This window comes from Danio aesculapii, chromosome 2 (genome assembly GCF_903798145.1).
Source record: "Danio aesculapii chromosome 2, fDanAes4.1, whole genome shotgun sequence".
NCBI lineage: Eukaryota > Metazoa > Chordata > Actinopteri > Cypriniformes > Danionidae > Danio > Danio aesculapii.
The window spans coordinates 39,309,721-39,322,663 of record NC_079436.1 but is presented as its reverse complement, the minus strand read 5'-3'; the positions used below and the strand labels follow the sequence as shown (position 1 = coordinate 39,322,663).

General features: G+C 34.4%; 1 protein-coding gene across 1 annotated transcript in view; it reads left to right on the top strand.

The window, feature by feature from the left end:
- Nucleotides 1–10,831: 10,831 nt before the first annotated feature.
- LOC130236811 (complement C1q-like protein 4) overlaps nt 10,832–12,943 on the top strand; it is a 3,662-nt gene continuing 1,550 nt past the window's right edge. Inside the window, exon 1 of the mRNA XM_056467586.1 lies at nt 10,832–11,135. Coding sequence (XP_056323561.1) covers nt 10,958–11,135 — 178 coding nt within the window. The 5' untranslated portion in view covers nt 10,832–10,957. The remainder of the gene's footprint in view (nt 11,136–12,943) is intronic.

The window sequence follows — 12,943 nt, the reverse complement described above, 5'->3', positions numbered from 1 at the left end:
TTCTTAGACCGAAAATGAATCTGTGTGGGTTTTCGCTCTAGTTTAAGAAGAAAAACACACAGAGAGTATACAGAGAGATGAAGCAGATTAGCGCAAGTCAACATGTTCTCTTCCTCCGTCACTCCCCTTCATTTTCTCTCCTCTCACGCTCAGTTTTCCGAGCCAGTCTGTATAAATAGCAAATGATCCATCTATTATGTCTGTGCATCTCCACTCTCCCTGGATCCTGTTTAGCTTCTTAGCTCTCCTTGAGAGCTCTGTTGCAAAAGAGACATTAAAGAGTTTTCTGGAAGCACAATGTTCAGTCTGACTTAATTTAGCGTTTCCAGGAACATTTCAAAAAGTGCAGGCCTAAAAAAAACTTTGCTTACTCAGTTCAGTGTGAGGCATGTAGAACCGTTTGTTTAGGGCCATGATATAGCCAGGATTTGCTATTCATTTAAGATGAATAATGGATTTTTTTTCTCTCCAAGACTTGTTAAAACTTAAATTTTATAGTGGTTTAAAAAAGTATGAAAAAAATAATAAGAAATTAACAGGTTTACAGCACATTATGAGCTTCAAATTAGGCTTATATAACATGATCTTGAATGAATTCCTTCACCAATTGAAGTGGATTTGCAAATTTTAAATGAGCATACAGTATAGTGTCACATCAGAGGACATTGTTTTCAGTGACAAAATGTTTTTAGAAATGAAATATATGATTACCATTTACTAAAATAACCACTTGTAAAATGTGTACAATTGTTTACAATGCTGTAATAACACAGAAGGTTTTATAACAAGAGGTTTATGAAAGGCAATGTTTAACCATTTACTGCATTTTAAATGATGAAAATACTAATTATTTTCATTTTTGTCGTGTGAAAAATCAGGTCAGCAACACATACATACACTCACTGGCCACTTTATTAGGTTCACCTTAATAGTACCGAGTTGGACCCCCTCTTGCCTTCAGAACTGCATTAATCCTTTGTGGCATAGATTCAGCAAGATATTGGAAATATTCCTCAGAGATTTGCTGGAGATTTGTCTGCTGCACATCTTTTTCCCGTTCCACCACATCCCAAATGTGCTCTATTGGATTGACATCTGGTAACTGTGGAGGCCATTTGAGTACAGTGAACACATTGTCATGTTCAAGAAACCAGTCTGAGATGCTTCGCGGTTTATGACATGGAACGTTATCCTGCTGGAAGAACCCCTTAGAGGATAGGTACAACATAGTCATGAAGGGATAGACATGGTCAGCAACAATACTGAGGTAGGCTGAGGCGTTGACACGATGCTGGTACTAATGGGCCCATATCCCCCACACTATTACACCACCACCAGCAGCCTGAATCGTTGATCCAAGGCAGGATGGATCCATGCTTTCATGTTGTTGATGCCCAAATCTGACCCTACCATCTGAATGTCGCAGCTGAAATTGAGACTCATCAGGCCAGGCAACGTTTTTCCAATCTTCTATTGTCCAATTTTGATGAGCCTGTCCAATATTGTAGCTTCAGTTTCCTGCTTTTAGCAGACAGGAGTGGCACCTGTGTGGTCTTCTGATGTTGTAGCCCATCTGCCTTAAGTTTCAAAGTGTTGTGTATTCATAGATGCTCTTCTGCATACCGCAGTTGTAACGAATGGTTATTTGAGTTACTGTTGCCTTTCTATCAGCTCGAACCTGTCTGGCAATTCTCCTCTGACCTCTGGCATCAACAAGGAATTTGCGCCCACAGAACTGCCGCGTATTGGATATTTACTCTTATTCGTACTTTTCTCCGTAAACCCTACAAATGGTTGTGCGTGTAAATCCTAGTAGATCAGCAGTTTCTGAAATACTCAGACCAGCCCGTCTGGCACCAACAACCATGACACATTCAAAGTCACTTAAATAACCTTTTTTCCCATTCTCATGCTCTGTTTGAACTGCAGCAGATTGTCTTGACCATGTCTACATGCCTAAATGCATTGAGTTGCTGCTATTAGATTAGAAAATTGCGTTACCTAATCAGGCTGATGAGAAATTTGTGTTAAGAGCAGTTGGACAGGTATACCTAATAAAGTGGCCGGTGAGTGTATGCATGCATACAAAAATATATACATGCTTATATTGCATGTGTACATGCATATACATACATATATGCATGCATACATACACACTGCACATACATACATAAGTAATTGAACAAACAAATTTGAAATGTAAATTAATTCTGGCCGCAATATAACCGTCACACCAAATGGTTCCCTATTAAACATGGCAGGTTATCACCGCTTTAGTGTAATGATTTTTGCTATTTTCTAATGAGTGCTAATGTTAAACTAGCCCATGTGTCACCATTTATTATTCATCCTAGAGCTCCAGATTGAACTTCAGAGTTAAAGAATGGCAAAATTATTCAAATTAAGCATGTGCAGCAGATTCAATTTGTCATGTTCTCCAAGATTCAAGTGAAGAAGGGATGTTCTTTGATATGTCTTGTTCGCCATTCAGTTTCTTTCCCACAACCCCTTCCCCTAATGACTCCATGCAGACGCAGAGAAACGTGAAGCCCTCTTAATTTGAAAAACGCAAAGCAGGCCCTTGGGTTCGTCTGTGTCTGTGCTGGTGCTGCTCAAATTAGGTTAATTAGCTCTCACAGCCAGGAGAAATTACTAATGAGATCTAACCTACCAAACCTCTGGGTAAGCACACACACATACACACACACACACATGCATGCGTACAAAAAAGCATTCAAAAGCATTTTACTTTGCAAACAGAGAGGAAAAAAAGCTTATAAGTTGGCAAGATCCTTAATGAATTGTTTGTTTCCAATTGCTTCAGAACATAAAATGAGGACTTGATCAATTGACCGTGCACAAATAGTTGGCTGATTTCAGCAAATAATGCTTTTTTTATCTTTTGTTTTGGAATGTTAGCAATTTAGCATGGTTCCTTCTTTCTACCACGGGATGGATAGATGGATGAAACTAGAACCTAAATTTTGTTGACAAAACTTTGATGTTGGCTTGAAAAAAGCTAATGTGACGGCACTAGGACTGGGAATGGCATTTGGCGGGAAGCACAGTGGTTGCTAGGCAGTTGCTAAAATGTTTATGGCATTGCTAGGTGATTGATAAGCAGTTGTTAAATGGCAACGCTCGTGTACATGTTTGATCAAATGCTAATATTGGTAGGCATTTCCAGCATATGTTATTGCACTTGGATAATCATTAATAGCATGTAGCTAATCGTTACCCAAGTGCCTACGATGATCTGATGTAGATCTATTGGTGTTTTTAAGTGGTTGCTAGGCTAGCCTGTTTTGTTGCTATGGTGACAATTGACAGCTTAGTGATGATACATCAAAGTTTCTTGTCAATATGAGTGATGTAAGTCAACTCGATGTCTCTATGACAGTCAAAAACTGGACTTGAACATTAAGTAAAAATGGCTTGCCATATTTTATTGAAAATATAATGCTTAATAAGTGTGAAAGGGATACATGGAAAATCAGTAAAAAAATATGGAGTTTAAGTTAAAAATGACTTGCCATATTTTGAGATAAATAATGCTAAAAAATTTTTATTGGAAAACTCGAAGTCTGATAAACCTGAAAATATATAGCAACAAACTCAAATGCAGAACATCTTTTATGCCTGGATTATTAAAATTAAACATTTAATTTTTTTTTTTTATTCAAAAACGCTAAGTGTGATTGGCATGAGGAGATATAGCATTAATCTTAAATGCAGAAGGCACATTTTGACCAAATTTGAACCTTGTAGCATGAACGGCCTAGGAGGAGATACGGTTGTTTTTGAGGACAGGGTAGTATAACAGTATGTTGACTTTCTCAAGCCAACATAATGATAGTAAAACTGAGTTTGCAGCATATATTTCTCTTACATAATGGTTGGGTTTACAATAGGGCTGTGCGATTAATTGAAATTGCATTGAAATTGTGATTTGAACATATACGATTTCTAAATCGCCTTAGCATGATTTTTTTGCGTGCTCCGGTGCCGACTGATACTTCTCTCACAGTATGCTGTTTGAATCAATCATAACGCAGCACGCCTAAATAGAGCATGAGAACAGGAGACTGTCTGAGGTAAGGAGACTGTCTACCGAAATGTGTATTTCCTATACAAAGTATGAAGCTGATTGGTCAGTTCTTGTTACGAGACTCTGTGCAACATTTTGAAAAGTTAACTCAGTGCACCTGGAATATTCAAGGGCAGAACACCTAATATGCGAGCAAGACGCACGTCTCCATTGGAAATAACAGACTTGTTATGTGAACATAACACATAACAATCGCGTCTGTTATAACGTATATTGTTATAACAGACGCGATATGTGAACAGAATATTTCACAGCAGCATCACTAAGAGGTCTATGATCTATGCATGACAAAAAAATCTGTGGACACGTAGAAAAGTACACGCACTTCTTATATGTAGTCAAGAAGAACATTGGAGACTTATTTGAGTTTGACATCACACACACTCTATATTTATTTGTTTTTGCCATACAGTAGGTCTGTTCTATAGACTATTTGTTATGCTTTTACTAGGTGATTGTTATTTTTTGCCCTATGTCTGTTTTAGAGACTGTTATAGGTCTTTGATAAAAATCGATTTGTTTCAGATTCACAGTGTAAAACATCTGTGTGTGACAAAATCGTAATTAAAAACGAAATCGCAATATTGTTCAAGAAAATCGTGATAGGTTTCTTTTGCCCATATCACACAGCCCTAGTTTACAAGAAAGAAGTGTATCTGAAATGTACAACAAACATTGGTGTTTCAGATTTGCAAAAATGTAGACAGCACCCTCTTGTGGATTTGTCATCTGAAACATGCAAACAAATGTACCTAGAGTAACATATTATACCTTTCACAAACTTGTAGGCTGGTATTTCCAGTGAACTTGGGTTGAATATATTTATACAAGAATTGCATATAACCTATATGTAAAACCAATAAACACACAATAATAAGAAATAAATTATACTCCAAGCAGTACAATTTCAAGATCTAAACTTAGCATTGAAAGAAATACTCTCAGGAATATTGAGGAAAATTGGCACAATTCCGTTCAATTTAAATTAGCATTTATTTATATAGTGCTTTCCATGATACACATTTTCCTTTTATGGAAATGTAATGGAGGCCAGCTAATGAAGTGCTGCGCAGGTAAACCTCACACCTCTGACCTCTAAAGGTGCTCTAGCGACTGACGCTAAAGGTTATGGTCTTTAGCCTCCTTGGTAGAGCAACTGACTCCCATGCGGAGGGTGGCTGCTTCGATACCAGCTCGGAGCAGGTTGGGTGTGGCGTAGGACCGGCAGGGTTACATAAACATTATAATAAATGAGTTATAACTTAAAGTTATGAACTCACCAATAAGGTTAAAAAGCGTGCTTATTTCGATTTGAGCTTGTCACATGTTTAAATGTTAAAACTCCATCATCCCTGACCAAAACAACTGCTTTTGTAATTTCACACAAATAAATGACTATACATCCAGTTGAAGTCAGAATTATTAGCTCCCCGTTTATTTTTTCCTCCATTTTCTGATTAACAGAGAGCAGATTTTTTTTTCAACACATTTCTAAACATAACTCATTTCTAATAACTGATTTATTTTCTCTTTGCCATGATGACAGTAAATAATATTTGACTAGATATTTTTCAAGACACTTCTATACAGCTTAAAGTGACATTTAAAGGCTTAACTAGGTTAATTAGGTTAACTAGGCAGGTTAGGGTAGTTAGGCAAGTTATTGTATGATGATGGTTTGTTGTGTAGACTATCGAAAAAAAATTAGCTTAAAGGGGCTAATAATGTTGACCTTAAAATGGTTCATAAAAAAAATTAAAAACTGCTTTTATTCTAGCTGAAATAAAACAAATAAGACTTTCTCCAGAAGAAAAAATATGATCAGACACACTGTGAAAATTTCTTTGCTCTGATAACCATCATTTGAGAAACAAAAATCAAAGGGTGGCCAATAATTCTGACTTCAACTGTATATAAATTACACAGGTAATGTATAAATCTGCACACCAATAAAAGCAATTCTGATTCATGAAAAAAAAATTACAATAAGATTATTTCTGTAATTCTTGCTCCGTCTTCAACTGGCATTAAGCTGAATTTGACCAGTTCTTTATTTCAAATGCAATCAGTTCTTTTGATTCCATGCTTCTAAAAGTTAATTCGTGCTGTTCAGTGTGTGAGGTGTCACATGTAGATTTATCTTCAGTGACAAGACTTGATCTGTAGTGTGCGTGTGTGCGTGTGTGCGTGCGTGTGTGTGTGTGTGTGTGTCAGGCGTAAAGCCCGAAACACATGGACATGCATGCGCACTGTAAAAGGTAACAGATCTCATTTTTATGATTTCAGGCTCTGGTGGCCTTGTTTCGTTGCATGAAAAGGTGGACGGTGGCGCAGGAATGGTAATAAAAGTTAATAGTGTAATAAATTGTGTGCTGTAAACGATTGGCAGCACCCTGGAGGCTGAGACAAGGTGACGGATTGAACTTTGGGCAGCAGTGTGTGTGCAGCTGGACGAAAAACGTGACCCCAAGTTTTTACAGTCCTTTATTTCCCTTTATCACATTGCTTTAAAATGTACTTGCCATCATTAGCATTAGCATCAATAAACACAATTAGCACACATCTATCTTTACTAGTACATTAGAATACAATATGATAATCTTATGTTGTGGTTTAAAATGTTCAGTTCTGACTCATCTGTCGCAGCAGAACTTGGATGTGCTCAGATATTTTCCTAGTCACGTTTCTGACCTTCAGTCCAGATTTATAATTCACCACAATAATAGTAGAGTAATAAAATAAAATAAAAAAGCATTAGATGATTGTACAGGTCTTAGGGGAGAGAAAAAAGCCAGTTTATAAAAAAAATACTGAGAATTATTAGATAAAATAAAGAGCATCCCTTTTGATTCTTAATGGACTTGCCTACTACACGACAATACTGTGCAGTATACAGTATTATGTAAAACTGGTTTATTGGTTTTACATGGAATCATGAGAGTTGTCCTATAACCTTCACAGCTGGCTTAAATCAATTAGTTGAGACTAATGAATCCATTACTAATGAGGTAATGAAATTGTAAATATTGCCATTTAATAATGTAAAATTCTAATTTTTCTAATGAAATACCAGTTGATGTAATGTTTGATTTTAAAATTAAAACGAATTGGGAAAGACTTTTCAACCCCATTGATCTAAATCTTTTTAATGTGGTTGAAATTGTAATAAAATATATCTCTGAGTGCTTTCACTTTAAAAGACCACAAGAGATTCTGAAGATCCAAACACAACAGTCTCAACTAAACGCGTTTAACTTTAAAGCTAAATGCTGCCCTCTACCCACTGAAATGAGTCGTTACAACTGATGTACGTATGTGCTCGGGAGAAATTCTTTCGGCTTAGTCCTTTTACTCATCAGGGGTCGCCACAGTGGAACGAACCACCAACTTACAGTATTCAGCATATGTTTTACACAGCGGATGGCTGACCTTTCAGCTGAAACTCAGTTCTGGGAAACATCCATACACACTACACTACAGTCAATTTAGTTTATTCAATTCACATATACTGCATGTATTTGGACTGTGGGGGCAACCAGACTGTAATTTCAAGTAGTTTAAATGGTACTTTGCTTTAACTAAAGCCTCTCACAACATCTTGGTCATAAAAGAAAACATTATTCTTGTCTAAAATTCAAAGATCTTCAACAGGATGACCACCAATTATTTTAGCATTGGCTGAAGATCTTTGTTCTAAATAATACTCAGTTAAAGGGAACTGTTTAGGCCAACATTTCCAAAATATGCTACTGTTCACTTTCTTTTTAAAATAACCTACATCTTTCATTTTTCTTTTTCCATCAACATATTTCATTTAGACATCATTTACATTGTATTAAAGGTTAAGGGGTCAGAGGTGATGCTCTTGGGATGATTACAAGTAGATATACAATTACATACAAGTCTTAATACCTGGAGTTCCCTTTAAAACCTTTCGTTGATTTTTTTTGTTTTTGTTTTTTTCCACTCCCTCATGATTCTAAGCAGTGCCAAATTAGGGTTTCGTTTCAGAATCTTTTTTGGTGCACAATACAACACTTTTCATAAAGTTCCATAAAGAACAATTCTTTAAAAGTGCTATATAGGATCTTAAAATTATATTTTATAAATTCTTTGTAAATATGTGCATCAATATATAATAATAAGAGTATTTTAACAATAACATAATTATCATTCATATTTTTGATACAGTTTAATAGTGTATTATTATTATTATTATTATTATTATTGTTGTTGTTGTTATTATTTCTGTCTAGTCTTACAATTTACAGGCTCTATTTAGGTTAAAACAAACATACAAATCCAACAGTATGTATCAGTTAGTTTATTATTATTAGTGTTGATGTGAAGGTAGTAAAAATGACAGTGCTCGTGCAACATTTATTAGCTAAACACATTAATAATGAACATTAACTTGAATAAAAACCTAAAGTAAAAACAAAAACTGGAAATGCATTTAATGAAGAGCAAATTCCAGCAAAATGTCTTCACAGTCCTCTATGATGGCTTTGTCTATTGTTATGAATATATTTAGGCGATTTCACTGTGTCTCAAAAAAAAAAAAACAATGAAGTTACAGTGCTAATTTGTTTAGGTAAAAACAAGTATGTTTATGATGGACAAAAGTAGCAAAATGTGACATACGATAATACGGTTACTGTGTTTAAAAGAAAAGGTGGTCTTATCCAGTGAAAAAGAGACATTTCAGCTTTCAAATACTGTATAAATCCCAATTTCCAAAAATATATGACTGCTTTTGTGGTCCAGGGTCACATAAAGATCCATTTCAACATGAAAAGAGATTATCAGGACAATACAATTTTGAATAGATCTATTACATTTAAATGTCATATTTTAAGTGTATTTTATTAAACAAAATGTTATTCATGCAGTATAAATGATTTATGACCTTTTATTTAATTTTTAAGCACAGACCTGAACATGAAACACATTTAAAACACATTTTGATAGTTGAAATTAATTCCTCATTCACTTCCACTGCTGTCATTTGTGACCGCAAACAACACTACATTACTTCAGGATAAGATTATTTTTTATTTTAGGGTTTTGTTTTTGTAATAAAATGTTTCATTCATGTTCAAGTTGTTATATGTATTCATATGGCGAACAATTACTTAATTTCACAAATAGGCTTCACCACAAACATTCACAATTTATTTTAAAGGCGCTGTATGCAATTCTTGACTGTGCTAAAACATAACAATGGTATTCATTTGTTTACTGCATGTGAACTGTCAAAAAATATATGGCCCATTTTCCAAATAAGTCTTTAACTGTTTAGACCAGGGATCACCAAAATTTGTTCCTGGAGGTCCGGTGTCCTGCAGATTTTAGCTCCAACCCTAGTCAAACACACTTGAACAAGCTAATCAAGATCTTACTAGGTATGCTTAAAACACCCAGGCAGGTGTATTGAGGCAACATGGAGCTAAACCCTGAAGGGCACCGGACCTCCAGGAACGAGATTGGTGACCCCTGGTTTAGTCAGTAAAAAGCACCTCATTTTTTGGAAAGATCCACTCAAAACAGCCCTAATTTTTTATGCTAAAGTTTAACAGAAGAAGCTGTACATTGTCCTTTGTGTTGTTTTTTTCATTCATGAGCAGGTGAATTCTGAATTATTTTCTTCCTGATTATTTTACTATCTCCTTTGTTTACAGTAATACTATTGTGAAACAGCATATACAGCGCATTTATGTTCTTCTCTCCTGATCAAGTTAGTAATTTAATGATTAACTGAAGAGCATTTAAGTATTGTTTTTTATGCTTAATGGTTCCTTGAAAATTCTAAATTTGCTCACTGTCAATTATATTTTCTTTCCTCATATACAGAAGGCAAATTGTGGAATTTAAATATTTTTTTAAAGCCAAGTGTTTTTAAAGGAGAGATTTTCAAAACTTTTTTTAAACATTTCTTTTGCATTTGCCATGATGACGGTACATAATATTTTTTCAGCTTTTGCAAAATACTGGTATTTAGCTTTGTGTAATTTAAAGGCTTAACTAGGTTATGTTAACTAGGCAAGTTAGAGAAAATGAAAAAGCTTTTATTTCAGCCAAACTAAATGAAATTTCTCAAAAAGAAAAAAAAAGGGAAAATAGATTTAAAAACGGAATAATGTTGTACTAATATTGAATTTAAATGTTGAATTATTTCAGCATGCAAAATTTAATCTAAATATTTGGTCACACTATTTCAATGTACAATTCACACTATTAACAAACCATTAACTAAGACGTTTAGCTCAATAAACAAATAGTTAGCTGCTTATTAATAGTTAGTAATGTAGTAGTTGGATTGAGGTATTGGGTAGGATTAGGGATGTCAAATAAGATCATACTTTATAAGTGCTAATAAACAGTTAATAGCTTAATAATAGGCAGTAAATAGTGTGAATTGTTACCTAAACTAAAGTGTTATCAAATATTTGTTCTAACTCTTTTAATTCCATTTGAAATAATAAAAAGCATGCAGTCACACAAATAACAGATGAACTTGAGTTGATCATTGATCCATCAGCAAAACAGTTATTATTCATATGCCTTTATATCTTCTGATATGGATCACGTTTCACACGTGGTCATCTCCAAAACAAATATTTTCTTTGTTTCCTCTTTAAAAGTTTCCTGAGTTAAACATCAATCCACAACAGCTATATAAAGAGCTGCAGGGATTTGTGAATTTACAGGCTGAAGGACCCATTGACAGAAGATCAGTCATATTCATTTTTTCACAGTCACAGTCCAGAGTTTGTGTCCTCCGGTAATTAACAGAGCAAGAAGCCAGCTTAAAGAAGAAGTAGGAACAGAAGTGTCCAAGCAGTTGGAATGCAAATCTTTAAGATGTCCTGCTGTGTGGTGTATCTGCTGCTGTTTCTCCTGTTCAGCTGTGTCTGTATGTCTGAGGTCCAGCAGGAAGAGAACAGAAACAAGACTGAGAGCACTGAGCATTTGGATGTGGAGGAAAGCGATGACGAGTTTCAAGATGAGCAGTTCAGGAGAAAAGGTAACCCCCTGACCATTTCACAATATGTTATGGAGCCCTGCACCAGACATAGAAGAACAAAAGATGCACATAACTGTTAAATTTGTTCCCTTGATTTACCTATTCATGAACGTGATTTACTAATCAGTGCCCTTGTTCTTGTACGTCAACTACGATCAACTTATTGCCTTTTACCATGAAAAATCAAAATACAATTTTATAAATTACACTTGGAACTATTAGTACCGATTTACCTGTGAAAGTGTTAAAAATGGCCTTACATAAATTTACAAGGTAAATGTTTCAGTAGTGACAGTTTTAGGGAGAGGAAAAACATTGCAAAACTTTCTGAAAATGCGAAATAAGAATTACAGTAACTATACCTTTACTAGAAATGTGTAAGTTGAATAATATACAATTTGCATGTACTAATTTCTGAAAAATAAATAAAATAAAAATTTCCAAGACACCAAACAATGTCCATATACACTCAAACAAATCATATGGTGACTTTAACTTTTTTATGTCAACAGGTTCCACTAACCGAGTTAAGTTACCTTAAAGAAAGAATATGTATTTTAGTGAACTTAAGTAACATAAATGTAATGTAATGTTGTTTAGTTTAATCAACACAACATTCATGATTTAGCTTTGATCTATTTAGTTATTAAACTTAAGTAACTAAATGAATTAAAGCTAAAATATGGTATTCTCAACATAGTACTGTATTACAAGGGAGTACATTACATTACATTACATTACATTACATTAATGATTCAAATGTTGTCACAGCCTTAATATAAATGCATAAAAAGAGAAAAATCTCTACTGTGTGTCCACACTGTAAAAATTGCAGGGTTCCCAACACAAATTGATTAAGTTAACTTACCAAATTTATGTGGGTTGAACATAAAAAATTAAGTTGTCCCAATGAAATCTCAAGAATTGTGTTGTTTCAGCTCATTTTATTTATGTAGTTTATATATATATATATATATATATATATATATATATATATATATATATATATATATATATATATATAATATATTTATATATTATTTTGGGGAAACTTTATATGCACATTCTCAATTTGTACTCTAATCTTCGTCTTTTGATTGCCATATAATGAGAGTGATTGTTCTGGTTTGAATTATCCTTTGTTTTGTTTTTTTTTTATCAGCGCATGTGCAGATATTAGTGCACCTATTGACCAAAATGCAGTACTTCAGAAGGAACACAACTTCCTTTCATTCATTTAAATTAAGAGAGCAGTTTAAATTTGAAAACTTACTATTTTTTTCCCAACACAACTCTTTTGGTTTTACTACACAAACATAGGTGAATTGTTTAATTTAAACATATTTGCATTCTTTAGACCAATTAAAGCCATAATCCAGTTTTTTAGGGTACACATATGCGTGTGTGTGCTCATGTGATTTTCATATGGCAATACTTTGCCCCACCTTTAGTCATATACATCAGTGGTTCTCAACCTTTTTTGCCTCCTCTTTTGACCTCCTTTTACCCTGGAAAATATTGTAAGGCCCCCCTTGATTTCAAACAAATGGTATGTTTATTACTATATCTAGATGTTTCTGCACAAATAATAGCCTAATGTAAAATATAAAAGCAAAACATCAGCAGGCCTTTTGTATTGGGTACACCCTGCAGTATTGGTGATGAGTCATCTGCAAATGTCTTATTAATTTGGACAGCCTCATGCATTCGTTAGCAAGAAGTTTGGTGCAGATAATGCACTGTGGCTGGGTCAGGGACTCATTGCTTTGAGAAAATGGAATAAAACCATAGTTCAGGTAACTATTTTG